The sequence below is a fragment of the Hyalella azteca genome, unplaced genomic scaffold, assembly GCF_000764305.2.
Source record: "Hyalella azteca isolate HAZT.00-mixed unplaced genomic scaffold, Hazt_2.0.2 contig12280, whole genome shotgun sequence".
Taxonomy (NCBI): domain Eukaryota; kingdom Metazoa; phylum Arthropoda; class Malacostraca; order Amphipoda; family Hyalellidae; genus Hyalella; species Hyalella azteca.
Genome location: NW_025942240.1, coordinates 116,932 through 136,039, shown reverse-complemented (window position 1 = coordinate 136,039; position 19,108 = coordinate 116,932). Strand labels below are relative to the sequence as shown.

Here is a 19,108-nt window from a genome sequence, read left to right as displayed (position 1 = left end):
AACTCTTGCCCTTATGCTCAGCGACCCTGGAATAAAGATTGCGTGACGTCATCCCGACGTACGCAGATGTACATAATGCACAACAATATTGATAAACCAGTGGCGATAAGATTAGGTAGGGACGATCAGATCTTTATAGCTTCCTGTTCCGGTACTTCAACTCTGCGTATTTTAGAATCCATGTACATTTGCAAATTTAGGCCCAGTTTGAATTCGGCTTTAAGCTCCTATATCCCCTTGAAATTTTGAATAGACAGGTTTTTTTGTGCAATGTCCATGATTTATTATGTATTTGTAAATTTAGATTTAATTTCGGTTCTGTGACTTTCAATTGTATTGATTAGTGATTTTTTACATGAATTCTAGATTCTACGAACTGGCAATGGAGCTGGACTCCGAAACGTTTTCTATAAATATAAGAATTTTTGTGGAAATTTCTTTGCTTTTAATGTCGTACCAAAGTTATATCGGCTTTTTGGCAGCCAATCTATAAAATACCTATATATCTATTAAGTCGAATAGTAATGTCTACAAAATAATGACATGTATTTTGCGCCTAGTCGTAAAAAATCTATCCTCAATATTGGTCCAGAACAATATTGGTCTACATTATATTTCTATAATATAGAAATCAGCCGTGTGTATGTATAACTTTCTTTGCTTTGAGTTCGAGTGAGGCGGAAGACATCAGCATAATCTGTATTGCATCTCTGGCTGCAGAGGCGTTCTTGTGGCGGAGTTAAGGGCCGTTGACGATGACTTCAACAACGAGTCGCCGCTGCACTACACAATCGTCGACGGCAACGAGGAAGCGACATTCGCAATCGACGAGAAGACAGGAGTCGTTACTGTGGCTGACGCGTCCAGACTAAAGGCCTTCTACAAGCTGAAGGTATGTGCTGTTTTCTATGTTCTGCGGACTATGTTCATTGGTAACATCGGCATGAATTGTGGAGGAACAAGTCACAGTTTTCTAAGTCGTACGGATATTAAAATATTTTAATCAAGAACAAGGCAGATTTGATGGAGCTGTTCTCATTTGAGTAACAAAGTTTTGTATTATCTGAAAGCGCTGTAATTGAGGGTAATTTGTGGGAATATATTTACCAAAATAGCTTTAAAAATATGCAACATACCTTCTATATATCTGATGGGAGAGTCCATGTGAGGTTAATTGAATACAGTTCAATTAACCATCTCGTTGGCATACTTAGAAGATCCGATCTGATGATGGATAGAAATAAAAATTAAATTAGTACACACTGCAGTGAGTGACAGAGATCGCATTTTCTCATCCGTCCGTGACTTGAAGTCACGGACGGACGGACATGACGAGCACAATAGCGCCTTTTTTCCAAAAATGATAAATTGCGCTAAAAATATGCGTCCATAAAAATATGCATCACACTAAGCCAAGTTTAACGATAAGAAAAGGAAGGTTTTGCTGCCGGGTGATAAGGAAACAAATCAAATAAATAATATAAATAGACGAAAATAAGTAAATAAATAATTAACGTATAGATGAATCAGCAAATAAAATGCTATGCGATGTCCGCACGAAGAGAAATATATCCGCAGCATTACCGCTGCGTGCATTACGTAGGACGCTATAAAGTCGTTAGTTCAGCTGCTTTGCTTACAGGCCACGCGCTATATTTTCTAGACGTCGCCGTAAACTGAATGAGATTGTCGCTACACAACAGATAAATGAATCTCTGGTATTTTGGCAAATACAAAAACAACAAAAATATTCGCGTAAATATTCAACTGTTTAATGAAATTCAATGGCATCTTCGACATTGAAGGATGAAGAGCTATGAATTACACAAAGTTAAATCGGATTAAAATGTAAGACATAGCTGCCAAGCTTGTCTTATATCGTGAGGGGTTCTCATTTTTGTTGTAATGATTTGGTCGAGGCAGCTATGCGGCTTTTACGATTCCAAATTCCATTATTTACAAAGATTACATTGAACGAACGTCTTATTTATTTTATAGTACAGTTTACTCGCATGTTAACGTTCATTAGGCTGATTCCTCAGAGCAGAAATTTTACAGAGTTTTACTACGAACACACAATTCTTTGATAAAGAGGAGACGAACGAATAGTCACTTATAAGGAACGTCAAATGAATGTAGCTATCCAGAGCTGTGCTGTTAATTTATTTACTTATTTGTTTAATTTAATTTATTTATTATTAATGAAACGTGAAGAATGGAACGATACTGTTCAACGAAAACCAACACATCTGATCGCAGTATCTTATGATATATTAAGTTGCAACATTGCTGTTATATCGCCAAGTATAGTTTCATAATTGTAACATTCACTGGTTCACGAAAATGAGTTGCATCTTCTGCCCTGTTATTCAGAGTATAGACTGATGATAGTAGCACACTCAATCCTGGACTCATACGAATAAGAATTGTTCAATGCTTCTTATTCTCCTATTTAGAGTGAACATTTTATCTCGCCTGCTAACAACGTGGTTTGGTCCGCACTTTACACTATGCTGGCACATATACTTGATTTAGCTGCGTTACATTTCGTTTAATTTGTCAAGGACATATATCTATTTCTTCGGCCATTCCCTGTTATGGTGCAATTAAAAATAATATCAGAAAAATCTCATTAACAGCGGGACATTTCAAATTTCAAACAAAGGAGTACTGCAATTAATGATTTTGCTTCTTAATGAGCCAGTCTTTACACACATTTCTTCAAATATTTATTTCTTTTCAGCTCGGCATTTGCAGCGTGTGTCAAAACACTAGCTCGTAATGAGAGGCAACTGCGGAAATTGGCGGCTCTGGCAATGTGCTCCTTAAAAAATTTCTATTTTTGGGGTCTAAAAGTGGCGCTCGTTAATTACGCAACATTCACTTACAAGTGACGAGAAATATCGCAAAAATTTTACTTTATAATTTTAAAAAATCTCAAAATATGATTTTCTTAACGATTTACAGGAAAATTCGTTCTTTTGCATTCGAGGAGACAGTGTATGCATGTGATATGAGGTGATAGCTCATACTATTTTCGGCAAAATTTAACAATTTTAGTGTTATATAGACTTAAAAATTATTTTTCTTTTGCCTGTTCGCTGATACGCTAAGTCTATCCGCACGTGTATAGATTTATAGAAGGTCTAATTCAATCATGACATGCGCGCTCAGAAATTCACCTTGTAATATACGTCATGATGTTCCTTTTCCAAGATCACAGTAGCATAACTGATTGTACAAAATATCAGAATATATAATCGTTCGACTGCTATGATTACCGTTGATTTTAGTGGAAGTATTCTTCAATTATTATTTAGATCAAATAATAATGGTTGAAAATACTTATTATTTCCATTGGTGCCAACCTATGTCCAAAAGATATGCAATAGAAAAGGACAAAAATTTAAAGAATCCGAACCCGCAACTCGCTGTTTATCTCTGTGTCCAAAACCACTCTACCAATGAGAAGGTAATGAATTACATAATTAAGGAAAGTTTACCTACAAATGTTATGGGTAGTTTGATCGTTTTTTATTCATGCTATGATTGATATAAGCCATACGCTACGCGGTAGGCACGAAGGAAAAATACATGAGGTGTTTTAAAGATGATACTTTTGAGGCTAATGTGACAAGTCGGCGCTTCATTAATGACAGTAATAATGATTAAAGACTCAATAATGACTAGTCGTGTTCAAAGTTTTCCTGTTCAGGTCGTGTAAAACTTTGAAACTGAGACAAATATAATGATTTAGTCACTTTTTAGTGTGTGTGGAACTTTTGGCAGCCTGAGTGTTCTCTTATCTTTTATCTCTTCACGTAACTTGAATACCTTTCATCAACGTATCTCTACATCAACGTATCTCTTCATCAACATATCACTTCATCAACGTATCTTTTCATTAAAGTTAACTTCAATTTTCTTCCTCTGAAGATAATTCCAGGAGTCAATGCTTCATTAGCAGTATAGTTCTTTCCGCCTCGTAATCTTCTCAAAGGCGATGATTTCGTAACGAACACTTATACCAGTGGACAATTTTGGAGCAGATCTTCTATGATCTCCATCTTCAAGCCGATCGATGGCCTGAGGAGATGGTGTCGAGATCGCGGCTTGAGCTTCTGCTAAGGAAGTTAGGGCGCTAAACCATGCAATCGGGCGAGATTTTGAGACGTGTTTGAAGCCCTGGCAAGAACATACCTCGCACTAACTCGATTTCGGGGCGAGTCCGCTGAGCTCGAATGTGCAATTTTTGTTATGTGGCGGGAGAAGAGAAATTTAAGGGCCTCATCAGGTTCTTGATAGGCATTCGTAAAGCGGCAATCGCTTCTTCATTTAATATCTTGTGCGCGGATGTCTCATGTTACAGAACAAAGATTGTGATGTACCGTACGATATGACCACATGAAATTAAGATTATCAAGTCTTATCATACAACGTACACCAAACCTGCAACGAGTCCCGATGTTGTAATGCGCAGTCAAATGTTGTGCACTGCATGATAAACGTTGTGTACATGCTAATTTTACAGCATGATTTACAGGTGCTGAATAAATCAGCGTAGCTACATTTTTGTAGCGAAGCGACGGAGATCGCTAATTCTATGCAAATCGCAATCTGGCTCTCTATGAATCTATGAGGTTCCAGTCGTAGAATTTGCAGTACTCTGGTCGGTCCTCCATTCATTGCACAGAACCCTGCACTTGTAGGGCTATAACGAGATATGTAGCAGCCCAGTCTACAGATTCCTAAAAATTGAAAAAGATTGGTAAGTTTGTTACATGTAATTCTTGAATTTGTTTCTATAACAATTCATAGTTTTGATGTTGTTAGAATCATCTGTATTTTTTACTGGTGAAATTTCCAAAAATTAAAAACAAATTACGATTTTATTTTAAGATTAAGGATTTTTGGAGTCATGGACTAATTAACTACCAACTAGTGACTTTTTGCCCTTGGTATGAAAGAATTTTACTTTGTACTTACAAAAAACATTTTTCTTCTCCTTCATTCTGCTTCTGATATGATTGAACTGCTGAAAATGATATATGGAAAGAAGTTTTTTTTCTGCTTTTGATTATTATCTTAGACGTTCAGTCGCCACCTACACACCGGGCGGCGAACGTTATGCTTCTAAAACTATGCGAACGAACGTTCGTTCATCGATCTTCCGTCGGAACCCTTCTTCCTCGCCGCTCTTTAATTATCGTCAGCCGAGCAAACAACTGGAGTGTTTGCTTCTAGTTTTCGGTTCCTGTCGATAACGAAGAGCCAGCTCCCAAATCCCTGATTCATTCCGCAGTAATGATTATGAGTATTGTTTGCCTTTAAAATTTGTGGAGCTTGCCTAGGACCGATTGCCATTCAAAGGGAAATAAATCAAAAAATTTTTTCCCAGTAATTCATTAAAATTTATATTTCAATTTTTTGATCGTCATTGTTAAATAACGTAAGATTTTCGAATTGTTGACGATAATGCACCAAAATCCATAGTTTGTCAATAGAAATTATAATTAATGTCGTTGGATAACCCAGAACCTCATTCGGTACAATTATATACAGTATATATTTATATTCTCCAGTAAAACCTTCATCGAATTTTCTCAAATTATCTCATGGCGATAGTCGTTTATAACTTCTCAAGACGTATTATGTGGGGTTGCTAGTGTATGTAACTTCCTTCGACTTACTCTATAGGCAGACTGTCCCCAAGTAAAGTTGGACAAACATAAAATAATTTTTGCAAAGTTACGTAAGACTAAAAATTTGCATCATGAATTAATCAAAAGTATTAATGCGCTGAAATTATAAACCAGCGAAAAAATGAAGCATTATTTATTAGCTACCCTGGCCAAGTATTTCCGCAGTTCGCTCTCTGAGTTGTTGCTCGGTTGGCTTGGTGTGCAAGTATGGAAGTGAAGCATAGAATACTCCCTCTTCATCTAATGCATGAGTGCGAATTGAAATTTTCGATGTCAAGGCTGGTAATTTAATTCTTGAATCGTTCATGAGCAAATTTCAGCCGGTTCCTGCAGTGCCTGTCATATAGAGCAGCGAACCGCGTGCCTTTCAAGTCGGCGGTGCGGTGTGGCGCATCCATTGGTTTTCATTCAATCCGGAAACTATTTTTATTTCGACACAATTTTGTTAGGTTAGCCTAGCACCAATTTTCTTATCCTTATTCTGTTCTTTGAACATTTGAAACACTTGATATAATCATAACAACGCAACCCACAAGCCGTCGTGGTGAAAACTGTCATGACAATCAAAATTTACCTTGAATGTAGCAATTTTCATAGTATATTATTACTTATTACATTGACGCTCTTCACAGGTGACAGCGAGTGACGGCCTGCTGTCGACAAGCACCAGCCTCAACATTGCTGTCTCGGAGCTGCCACCGTCTGGCCTGCGGTTCTATCAAGAGAAATACTTCGGCAAGGTTCAGGAAGAACTCTCCAGCGTGACCAGAGTGGCGCTAGTGCAAGCCATGGGCAAAGATCTGAACGAGCATCTGACATACCGCCTGCTCACACCCACGTCTTATTTTTCCATCGGGGAGACGTCCGGGGTGCTGCACACCACAGGCGTGCCACTCGACAGGGAAACCAGGAGCAATCACCTATTGCTTGTTGAGGTGAGGGAACCGCACAAGACGCTAAATATTTGCTTGTTGTGCTTTGGAACTTCAGTAGCAACCTGGAGTATAAAACTTAATTGATTAATATGGATGTATGATATTTCAAGTTACACTAAAATCTTGCACAAATATTTTTGTTTCTTTATTTCAGTGTCGAAAAATCCAGTTACCTTAGTTACTCCTGTTACCAGCGGTATTATTGCAAGGAATTTTTTGTATCTATTTACAACATTCCCCAAAAAGCTTTCAAGCGAGAAGAGAACGAAAGGTTTTCCTTTGAGAGAACGAAAGGATTTTCCTAGTAGATTATATAAACATTTTTGAAAAAACTGCAGGTTTTCTTGAAAAACTGCAAATTGAACTGTAAGAAAATTTTTTCGGCAAAAAATTTACACAATTAATATTTTCGCTCTTCGCAGTTGCCAAATAATTATTGTGCTACATTAATCATTTAAGCAAATCATGATGACCTAGAATTTTTTCAATTTTATTTGTTTATTTTACTTCTTTGAAAATACGGTTAAAAAAACTCTCTGGCCGTTGAATAAGCCCTATTAAAAAATTCTGATATCAATTTAAGGACATTGCTTTTATTTACTGCATGTCAGCATCCGTTAACGAAGTAGCATTTTAATTGAGTGTGATTTCTCAGTTTCTCAAAAGTTCACTTTTTGTCCTGTATCGAGAGCAGTTATTTTTATTTTGCGGTTCATTTCGCCTAATTCATGCAATACTTTCAAAAAATAAAAAAATTGATTTTATTATGTCTCGAATTCACCATATTCTTTGAATGTTTACTCCTGTCACTATATATCACCATATTATTCTCGAAGAAATATACTTCACTAAGACGTTTATGAGTTTTTTTCTCATTCTGCTCTAGTTAACAGTGCACGTTCGAATTTGATCGATTGTAGTGCTAACATTTATGAGTTTTTTTACCGTTTATATTAACGTTTTAACATGTTAACGTTTTAATGATAAGGTTTTACCATTTTAACGTTTATGAGTTTTTCTCATTCTTCTCAGGTTAACAGTTTGCATTCGAATTTGATTGATTGTAGTGTTAACATTTATGAGTTTTTTAACGTTTATGTTAACGTTTTAACATCTTAACGTTTCATAATTTTAATGCTAACGTTTTGAAGTTTATGAGTTTTTCTCATTCTGCTCAGGTTAACAGTGCGCGTTCGCGGGTTGCCCGCGCGTCTCAGGTGCAGGTGCACGTGGTCGTCACGGACGTAAACGACAACGCCCCCATCTTCTACGGCACGCCTTATTTCGCTATTGTCGGGAAAAATTCCAAAGTGGGCTCCAAGATTATCAAGGTTAGAGCATAAAATTCATTCACCAATTTTCAAATTTTAATTTTATTTCCGCATGGATCAAAAACTTTATCAAATCGTTTTATTTCCAACCATTCGTTATGTTCGTTCAACCATTCGTTCGGCGTTTCATTTTTTTAATATCGGTTGCAGAACAAAGGTTTTCGGAGTCTTCGTTTTGTTCGCAATAAGTTTTCGATACCAATGCATGTTATGCTCACCAGCAACGTGCAGCAATCGTTATTGTACGTGACATGCAGGCGTCCAGGCAACTTTTTCCCATCGGACATCTTTGAAAGGCGGTCACTTCGGAGGTCCTATTACAGTTGACCGAGTAAACTGTCGATCGCGAACGCCATGGCCCGTTCCGAGATATGACCCGAATACTGCCCGAGCTCCAGTGAAAAATGCGAAACTATGCTACGCAACTAAGATCGCTGACGCGTGTCGCAAGCCTTGCCATTTTTGAGACTTCAACGTTTGAAGCTACAGACGGCCGCTCAATATCTAGCTGTCCATGCTGCGTGAATTGAAGTCACATGCAGATTTTCGCCCTGCCATATCATGCGTGTGCAAGCACTGTATAAAAATGTTATTGTTGTTTCTTTTAGTGAGAGTTTCTTTGAGGCATTCAAAATAATATTACTACGAATTGTGTGTACTGTCTAAATGCCCAAATGCAGACACTGCGTTCTGCATTTCGCCGTAATCGCGGGCATTTTTAATATTGGCACGAATACGGTTGCGCACGCAACGTTTGCCTGCTACATGTACTGTGTATTTTTTTGCTGAAGCTTCAAAAATCCTTGAAAATATTCGAATACAGCCAACCATCGATGGACTAAATCCCAGTCCATTATAAAAGCTTACCTTCATTAGTTTGGGCATAGGGTTTGGATGGAAAGCATCAGTGGATTTTTGCTAGAGTTCTCGTATTTTAGCCTACGGAAATAACAATCAAAAATTGTTTTGTCGAGCCTATTTAATTAAATTTTTGTCACGATCATCAAACATAGAATCTTTACCTATAATTATACCGAAGATATAATCATAGAGAAATTCAACGTCTTTTTCTATTTATATGTAGCCCAAACAGAAAATGTATTTGCTTAGACTAAAGCGACTTCAAGTTACAGCATCGTGGGTGGAAAGTACATTACCCCAAAAAAATTTATTGTCAAAGTGTTTAAATTTAGTAAATCAACATCCATACGGACTGGGGTTCTTTACGCAAAAAAATTGATTTTAGGTCATCGTTTGAAGGAGCTTCAGTTTCTTACGTACCAATACGCCGACTGCAACGGAGTCGCGTGAATACGAGCGCTCACGTTTCATTAAAGCTTGCCATTCATCACGTCAATATTTATTGGCTTGTAAATCGTTTCCACCTAGGAGGCTCATCATATCAATCCTAAAAAATTGTATTACTCATATATGGGACTTGAATCGTCTCGCTTTTTCCATTTGCGTTCAATGCATTGCTTTCTAATATAAATATCCAAATAGTTAGCATCCATATCAAGAGCTAGACCAATGTTTTCACTGTCCGCTAGATAGTCTTATACTAAAATTTGGAACTATTTCAACGCTGCATAGTATTTTTTATTGGCGAGAAATTAACCCATGCTAGAATAATATATGTTCAGAATCCGAATATAATCCATGGATAGTATAAAAGCGCATATAAATCTGGAATAGTAATTGCAAACGCTAAAAGTATCAGTTACAAAATATATCTATGGTCAGAAGACAGCTCTTGCATGCGATTTGACCCCACATTTCAAAATCAGCCTTCCTTCATCAACAAAATTAAGCTCGCCATTGGGGATCTTATGCATGGCGATGATGTTTACGAACGCCCACGTTGAGAGCCTCTCAACGCCGTTCACTGAAGAGTTTGATTACTTCGTCGAAAGCAAAATGGTGGCGGCATCACATGAAACCTCCAGCGATTTACGATAAAACCTCAACAGGTGGAAGCTCGCGATGCTGATGAAGGCCCGAACGCATTGATCCAGTATAGGCTGCTCGAGGAATCATCCGGCATCGGCAGCCAGAGATTTGGCATCAACAGAATGAGAAACAAGACGAAAAAAAGGCTTGGGCTTAAAAAAAATATCGAGATGTTCTCGATCGACTTGGAGAGCGGAGAAGTGCGGCTCTCAGGAGCTCTCGATCCGTTGTACGATGTATACAATTTAGTCGTAGAAGCCTATGACTCAGGTGAGATTTATAATATTTTAGGCATGACGAAATCTTTTTACATAATATCGAAATTTGTGTTTGCTTTTTCATGTTGAATACTTCCAATAAATGTGTCTGAAATTTTAAAATATAACTTTATGCCTGAAGACTTCCAATTACTGTTTCGGAATTTTTAAAATAAACATTTAAGCCTGTTCTCCAATTCCAATCCTCCAGGCATCCCCTCGCTGTCGACGGAAACGAGCATCACAGTGCGCGTGGTGGACGAGTATGCCCCAGTGTTCGAGCAGCAGCATTATGCGGGCGTCGTGCAGGAGTCGGCCGAGCGTGGCTACGCGGTGCTCAAAGTTTCCGCCCGATGTCCCCAAGGACATGCCTTACTCTATACTCTCTCTCCGCCGGGACCCTTCGACGTTGATTATAACTCAGGTAACGTTGCAAACTTCCACGTCTTATATTCTCGCTAAAGCTGCCAAGTTCAGTCTTAGAATTTAAAATATTCTCAACGTCCACGCTTTCTGTAGGAGATGAATATTCATGAATAACTTCTTACCGGGCTCTGTTATGCAGCGGATCATTAAAATTCTGAACGTAATTATTTGGTGAATGCATGAGATGCCTTTAGATTATGAATTTGTTAATTTATCAGTCTATTCAGATCAGCTCGCTAAAAATTTTAATGTTACTCACAACGTGCACCCTTAAATCTCATTGTTGGTGTACCTCAGACTCACTTCATCGTTGGTGTACCTCACACACACCTCAAAGTTGGTGTACTCTTCACTAAAAACTGCTTGCAAATTGTGTTTTTTGTTTTTCGATCGAGTATCTCGACAAGGTAGTCTGTACTCTGAACATCCTATGAGTCGTGTTTCTGTTACACTCCTGTTATCAAATGATTTGGTGAAATTTCTACAACATATTTATTTGTGGATTTTCACTGGGGTTCTGAAAGATTTATTTAGAGTTGAATATTTCAAAGCATCTATTTTTTACCGAAGGATTTATGGCCTGCCTTAGATCTCGCGTCCATGCAAGGAATGACTGAAAATAGTTGCCCCTGGAGAAATGTTATTTTCAGCTGCAGAATATGAAGTAAACTCTGTTGGAGACATTATAAACATTGAATAGGTGATAATAGTTATGAGTGAACATATGAGTGTTGGATGGACTTTCTTGATTTTCTATGCCTCATGATAATTGTTGCTAATCTGCTAGTAACAGTGGGTAGTGATGCTGGTAAGCTTTAAACATATTTTGAATATTAGTTAATGATATTACATGATAATCCACCTGCACTCGCAACTCATTAGGACAAGAGGAATTGAGTTTCGAGGCGGCTTGTGCCCGTTGAAGGCCAAATAGAATTGTTGTTATACAAACAGCTCGCTGGAGGCCCTTCCGGCTGGTTAGATGACCCATTGCAACATTAACAGGGGTAAATTCCAGGAGCATTACATGCACCGAAGGGACTTGTTTGAACAGCTGTATGGCGTAACAGTTTATTCAAACCTTCAATTGCGCGCCTCGAAATGCGATGCCTCAAATGAAAATGTTATGTATGCATTTCCTAAGTTCGAGTTATTTGCTTTACCTTGCACATTATGCCTCATGATAATTGTTGCTAATCTGCTAGTAACAGTGGGTAGTGATGCTGGTAAGCTTTAAACATATTTTAAATATTAGTTAATGATATTACATGATAATCCACCTGCACTCGCAACTCATTAGGACAAGAGGAATTGAGTTTCGAGGCGGCTTGTGCCCGTTGAAGGCCAAATAGATTATTGTTGTTATACAAACAGCTCGCTGGAGGCCCTTCCGGCTGGTTAGATGACCCATTGCAACATTAACAGGGGTAAATTCCAGGAGCATTACATGCACCGAAGGGACTTGTTTGAACAGCTGTATGGCGTAACAGTTTATTCAAACCTTCAATTGCGCGCCTCGAAATGCGATGCCTCAAATGAAAATGTTATGTATGCATTTCCTAAGTTCGAGTTATTTGCTTTACCTTGCACATTGGTATGATACACAAGGAGCTACCAGTTCAGGTTCACATGAATTCTTTCCAGAAAATAACATACATTCAGGCGTAATGCAATTAATTCCGTAGTTCCCTTGCTCCGATACATTTGTTATGTTTTCTGTTCCTGTATGGCCTCGAAATTTCTTTAGTTTATTATCATTCCCTTCTCGACAAACTTTTGAAATTTGAGAAATATGCACTTCACAAAATTTTCTAGAATCCAGCCTCTAAATTTTTGTTGAGAATCATTTTGCAACAGTATTAACCATTAGCTTCAGTCTATTAGCGCGTAGTAGAAAAAGTGTAAAGTGGACCTTGATGAATGAGAACAGTGAAATCTTACTTTGATATGATGACGTGCAAAGTGAATTTTGCAAAACTCGACTCCACTACTTGATCATGCCCTTAATTTCGTCGATCAGATTTTTGCATAAAAATCTTAGGTTTTAAATTTAAATTTTCATAGCAATGTTTGCCTGTTCGACTTGTTTGTTTTTGTAATGTTTTTTTTTACTAAAATTTGTAATGTTTTTTATTGGGATTTGACTTTTACCGAGCAAACCGAAAAGTTGCATAATTTTCATTGCTTCAGTGTAGGCAGCTATGACTTTTTAATGGAAATGCTTGTAATCATCTTCCATATTATTCAAGCGATCATTTATCGCTAAGTATGTTGATCAAGGTGACCAAATTTTTTAACTACCCTCTCATCTTGATACGCAAAGGCCATAAGTAAGACTATGGTTATTTCATGAAACTGTGAGCATTTTTGCGGATAATAATTTTCAGTTCGCTTCCACCTTTACTATTTAAAAATTAGCATTATTGTTAATTCGCTTGTTTTACAGGAGTTATTTTTAATTTGATAGATTTCTGAAACGGTCAATCAATCCCACAACCACAAACATGCATATGTTTTTTATGCTATCAGTTCTAATCTATGAATAGAGATCGATCAATTAATTTGATATGATTTCCTTTCCAACTCAACACATCAACGCCATTCAGGAGTGGTGCGAGTTACGGACGAATTGGACTTCGAGGAATCCCAGAATTACACTTTAACTGTCCGTGCGACTGACATGATCACGGCTCACTTCGTTGAAGTCTTCCTTGAAATTTTCGTACAAGATGCCAACGATAATTACCCGAAGTTCCATCACCAATACTTTAACCCGAAAACCTGGGAAGCGGCATCACCGGGCACATCAGTTCTGAAGATCTTGACCAAGGATAAAGATACCGGAGACAACGCGGGGGTTGTTTACAGCATCGAGGGGCTCACAAACGACACGGGTCGTTCTGATTTCTTCATTGACAGCAACACAGGACTTGTGAAACTCAACGCCATCTTGGACCGGGAGCACAAGGACAGGCACTTGTTCTTTGTGACCGCAACTGACTCAGGCGTGCCTAGGCTCTCCTCCACAGCCGTGGTTGAAGTAACGGGTGAGATTTTTTTAAATAGAAATATGAACTCTTATTCGTAGTAACTGAGATACTGGATAAGCTTAGATTATACTTGCCATTAAAACGGAATTGATTTTTTTTAATTAATTTGATCTTAATAGCATTTTGGAGAAATTTTTCATCAAAAGTGTACTATGAATTATATTTGATATCAATGAGTCTAATTATCGAATGTTTATTCGTAGAAGTAAAATATCTAAAAACTTTACAACAATATTATTTGTGGAATAAATTATTCAAAGCTTTTCAAACGTGTAATAAAGAACCAAACTTCTGAAGGGCAGGAAGCTGTTCAATCAAAATGAAATCATTACTTTTTGTAACACAGCATAAACAATGGTAAGATTCACAGCGTTCTTGGATCAGGGATAAACATGGCCTAATTAAAAAGTTTGGCGTTGATTCCAAATCGTCTCGGAAGAACTGATCTCTCCCAGCGGTAGTGGGCTGATTTAATTTGAGTGGCAATATAAATTTTCTGCCTGCCAAAAAATTTTGATCATCAAAGCAAAATAAGGATAACATATACACTTCGTAATCCTTGAATAGGCCGAACAACGGACATATTGCAGAAGGATTTCTAATCATGCTATAAGTTTAGACTATCCCGCTGTTGATACTAGTATACTTCCATATTAAAATTATAATTGATTATTCCGATCTCCATTGACGGATTAACGATTGTTGAAGTGATTTCTTAAATTTTCTTGCGCTGTTATTTGACAACCCAAATATTTTGACTCGATAGTTGATGTCCAAACAAGTAAAATTACTATGATACAAATAATTTTACTGACTACATGCATGGTGAAAGCTACAAAAAATACCTGAAACATACTTCCCACGGTAATCAACGGAATCAAATTTTTGTTGATTCCGTTGTACGGGTCAAAGAATTATTGCCCTTAGAAAGAGGGTTTAGAATATTTCGATTAGAGGCAGCCGAGTTGAAACATGCTGGGGCAAAGTCAAAGGCCGCACAGTTAAAAAAAAATTTTTTTTACATTTTAATTATTCCACCTCGCGCGAATCAGCAGCAAATATAAAATATTGGAACAATTTGTTCGTATGACTTGTAGCTGCGAAAAAAAGATAATTTTTCAATCACAGAGGAGACAGTAATTTACGGTCATCTTTTAATTCTAAATTGGTATATGCTCGATTATGCCCGGTATTGGTATCGGGAATCGCTTATGTAATTTATACGAAAAGGTTTCTTTACTTGACAGAGCTTAGTTTTCTTGCTCATGTACGATTTGCGCACAATATAATCGTCTGTGAAATCCACCCTCGACCAAATGCGCCGCTGCAAGTACAAATAAAACCGAAAGGCAAGAAACTGGTTTTCCAAAATTTTCATGCTGGTAATTCCACGACGCGAAATAATCAATTTTTATGTTGCCTTCAATTTACCGCAATCTTATTCACAGCGAGAACCACGACTGTTTTGTTATCGTGCTTCCGCAATCTTCGCGTTTATGTAAGACGTTCTGATGATTGAGATGAAATGAAATACGTTCTGATGAAACACAAAAATTTAATCAAGAGGGGCTTGTTCGTGTTTATACTGTTTAGTATTCCGTAATTTTCAATTATATCTTAATCAGTTATCCACTTTTTATTCGATAAGCTGGTCAGTGTCACCTCAGTACCATAGATCAAAACTATATGCAATGTAAATGAAGTATAAATAAATTTTATTTAATTTATTTTAATACATTATTAGGAGCGAATTGTATAATCAACTAGCCGAAACTAGATTCGACATCTCTGGCCTTTTTGAATTATTCATTTTTAGACTGTGCATGAAATCTGATTAAGTAGTTGATTTATGAGGATTGAAACGAGGTAAATCGAAGTGATGAAGTTGACAGTTTATCTCAATATACTGTGCCTTTTTGTAACCAAATCCCAACATGGCAACAATTGGGCAAGTTATCAAGGTAATAAAAACAATAAATTAATTACGCTGTACCATTGTTCTTTCTACATTAGTGGTTGAATTAATTACTGCCCTATATATTGGCCGTGGCAGTGACGGACATGAACGACAACGCGCCCATGTTCGGCGCTGCCGTGTACGAGTGTCAGGTGTCAGAGGAGGCCAAGCGCGGCCACTTCGTCATGAGCCTCGCAGCCAAGGACCTGGACGAGCCTCAGCGCCACGCACTCAAGTACTTCATTGTGGGCGGCAACGACCTGCAGGCTTTCAGGATACAGCAAGATCTTGGTGAGTTAGAACTAATACAATATTATACAATGACATATTGTATAATATCGAGTCTAACCTAAGGCTAATTGTGTCTAACCTAAGTCTAATTGTGTCTAACTTAAGTCTAATTGAGTCTAACCTAAGTCTAATTGAGTCTAACCTAAGTCTAATTGAGTCTAACCTAAGTCTAATTGGGTCTAACGTAAGTCTAATTGAGTGTAACCTAAGTGTCAATATTTATTATGAGCGCCAATTTATTATAAATGGCAAGTATGGACATTCACTTGTTTATTTTGCTGTACTCGCATGAGCTTTAGCAACATCGTGTTTGGACAAAATTTCTTTCTTCACTACTAGGGCGACTTCTATTGGAAAATATTCCGGTATAGTCAGTTAGTTTATACCTGTTGCCCGCACCTCAATAAACTTTTTCAAAGAGCTCCAATATGTGATTTTAGCTATATCTATAATTAATATCAGTCTAAATCGAAAAAAAGCCTCATAAATTTAAGCTAAGATCTGCAATTGTATTTTTAAAGCTAAGATCTGCAATTCTCATTATTAACATAACCACTGAGAGGAAACTGCGCTCCATCGCTCGGGATAAACTTTCGATTTTTAGTGGTATAAAGTTCTTACGTGTTTTGAATTCAGCATGGATTAAAGTTGAAATATTTTACAGACATATGCTACGATCAGGTACATGACACCCCCAGAGACAAACATCGCCATGTAACGCTTCATGGCATTCAGCGATTGCATCAAAACTCTTCGAATTTATTTGCATGCGTAATGTTGGCGGTCGAATAAGAAATTTCTCGTCTTCTGATCTTTGTTATTCTTTATTTCGGTTTCAGTTCTTTTATGAATTTATTCAATCAGCAATTAAATTGCAAATATTCTAACACTTATAAAAACAATGCAAATTTCAGGACCGAATTAGGGAGAATGATAAAAAGCACCAATGAATTAGCGTTCAATTTAAAAAAAATCAGGGTTATTCGGTATTTTAAAAGGACGTTCCTAATACGGAATTTTTAGAAATTCAATTAGAAAAAAAACAGTTTAACAAAAAAAAATTTCAATTAGATATGTTCTGGCCAATATTTCATGGTTCCTAAACGTCATAATACTTTTATATTTTTTTTATCATGTTTATTAAAGATTTTGTTAATACACTAACGCAATTCTTGTTTAGAATAGTACTGCTTGCCAAAACAAATAGATTGAAGATATTGGGCCGAATATACATGTCAAGTTTTTAATTTCGATCCAAATATCAGTAATCATTGTCTCCTAAAACTTTATCGTTCATTATCATCCACTTCACTGCCGTGAATGAGTTGCATTCTCATATTCGCTGCAGGGGTAATACGCGTTCTAAACGAAGAACAGATGCGCAGCAGATATGTTCACCACCTGAACGTGTCGGTCAATGACGGCGTGTTCAGCGCACGCACGCGTGTCATGATCCACGTTCAGCCGGCGAACAATCACTCGCCCACCTTCAAGAAGAGCGACTACGTCGCCAGCGTGCGAGAGAACCTCCCTGCTAACTCTTACGTCACGACGGTGCTAGCAGTGGATCTTGATTCTGGCAAATATGGCAACGTTACTTACAGTCTTCAGAGCGAAGAAGATCATGACTACTTCGCTATAGGCAGGACGACAGGTGAGTAGAAATAAAATATCTTCAATATATCCGCATATTGCATGCGTGTAACATTTACTTTAAATATGATTTTACAAGTTGCTGTGTATTTAACAGGGATATTTTCATGTGTGCAGGTGTTATTCACACTCGCAAGCCGCTTGACCGCGAAGTGAGTCCAGGGCCGTTGCATTTGACTGTAGCAGCGGAGGACGGGGGCGGCAGGCGAGGCTTCACTTACGTCGCGGTGACGGTGGCTGACGACAACGATAACGCGCCCGTGTTTGATGCGCCGCGCTATAGAGCCTTCGTCGCGGCCAACTCCACTGCAGGCACTCTACTCCTTGTCGTGAGTACATAATTTTCGGTTGTAAACCAAGAATTTAATTCCAAGGAAAACCCTAAAAAATTAAATATCTCAAAGTTTTACTCGCGTTGAATTCTTAGTAAACTTGCGGTATTAGCAAACTATTGATAGGAGTACTGACGAGGTAAATATATAAGCATCTACGTTTAAATGACCCGTGGCAAAATCTTAACATTGTGGGCGCATATCATGCGATTTGCACCACGTTCACCACCAGCGTGAAAAATTTTAACTCTATGCGAGTTCATACTCACATAATGTTTACACTGCATCGTGTTATGAAATGAAGTATTCATTCTTTCCATTATAAAATCTATAATTATTTCTTCTATAAAATTAATTATTATGCGCTAAAATCATCGATTTTTAGCGAATAGATCTGCACATACGCTTTCATATCATAAGTACATAAATTGTTTCGTCCCTGTTCAGTCTTACTTATTAGGGTACCGCTTTCTGTTCGTCTCTCGACTATACAAAACAATATTTTAACTTCAAAGCGACTTTCTTCATAAGTACTACCGAGCAAGCAACATGTTCCGTTTTGATAAAGATCTAAACTGTAACTTTAATGCACTCGCTACTCAGAAAAACATTGCTGCATAAATAGGCTGACTTACAACTTAATCGATTTCGGACCATATAGCCTTCTCGACTCTGAACTCAGATTTTAATTCAAATTTGAAATTATCTTCCATTACTGAAACATAAAAACGAATGGAAACGATTGCAGAATATCTTCAAGTTTATATATCTCGAATGTATTTTTTCTCTGATGTAATTTCGAAGCCAGAGCGATCGAGTGCACAAATACTTGGTGTTCGTTTTCATGCGTTTTTCATCCAAATTTGAAATTATCTGCCATTACTGAATCATAAAAACGAATGGAAACGATTGCAGAATATCTTCAAGTTTCTATCTTTCGAATGTATTTTTCCTCTGATGTAACTTCGATGCAAGAGCGAGTGTACAAATACAAGGTGTTCAGTTTCATGCGTTTTTCATCCATATTTACGTCTGCACATCCAATGGAATCTTCAGAACCTCGGTTTAACTTTGAAATTGCTTAATTAGGCGCTTACGGTGTTTGAGCTCAGGCTGGGCGCTGCCGATTTTGCGATCTTTTCTGGTGATATGAGTGGTTTATTTAAGTGAATAGAATGATTGGAAATGAGCCACTTCAGTGAGATGGGCAAAAATTATATTTTT

The 19,108-nt window shown here is 37.5% G+C and overlaps 1 protein-coding gene across 1 annotated transcript in view; it reads left to right on the top strand.

Moving 5' to 3' along the window:
• Positions 1–720: 720 nt before the first annotated feature.
• LOC108676219 (fat-like cadherin-related tumor suppressor homolog) overlaps positions 721–19,108 on the top strand; it is a gene marked incomplete at its 5' end in the record, with an annotated part of 106,901 nt that continues 88,513 nt past the window's right edge. Inside the window, 9 exons of the mRNA XM_047883212.1 lie at positions 721–892; positions 6,335–6,637; positions 7,816–7,968; positions 9,939–10,188; positions 10,387–10,599; positions 13,208–13,648; positions 15,705–15,899; positions 17,248–17,553; positions 17,670–17,881. Coding sequence (XP_047739168.1) covers positions 721–892; positions 6,335–6,637; positions 7,816–7,968; positions 9,939–10,188; positions 10,387–10,599; positions 13,208–13,648; positions 15,705–15,899; positions 17,248–17,553; positions 17,670–17,881 — 2,245 coding nt within the window. The remainder of the gene's footprint in view (positions 893–6,334; positions 6,638–7,815; positions 7,969–9,938; positions 10,189–10,386; positions 10,600–13,207; positions 13,649–15,704; positions 15,900–17,247; positions 17,554–17,669; positions 17,882–19,108) is intronic.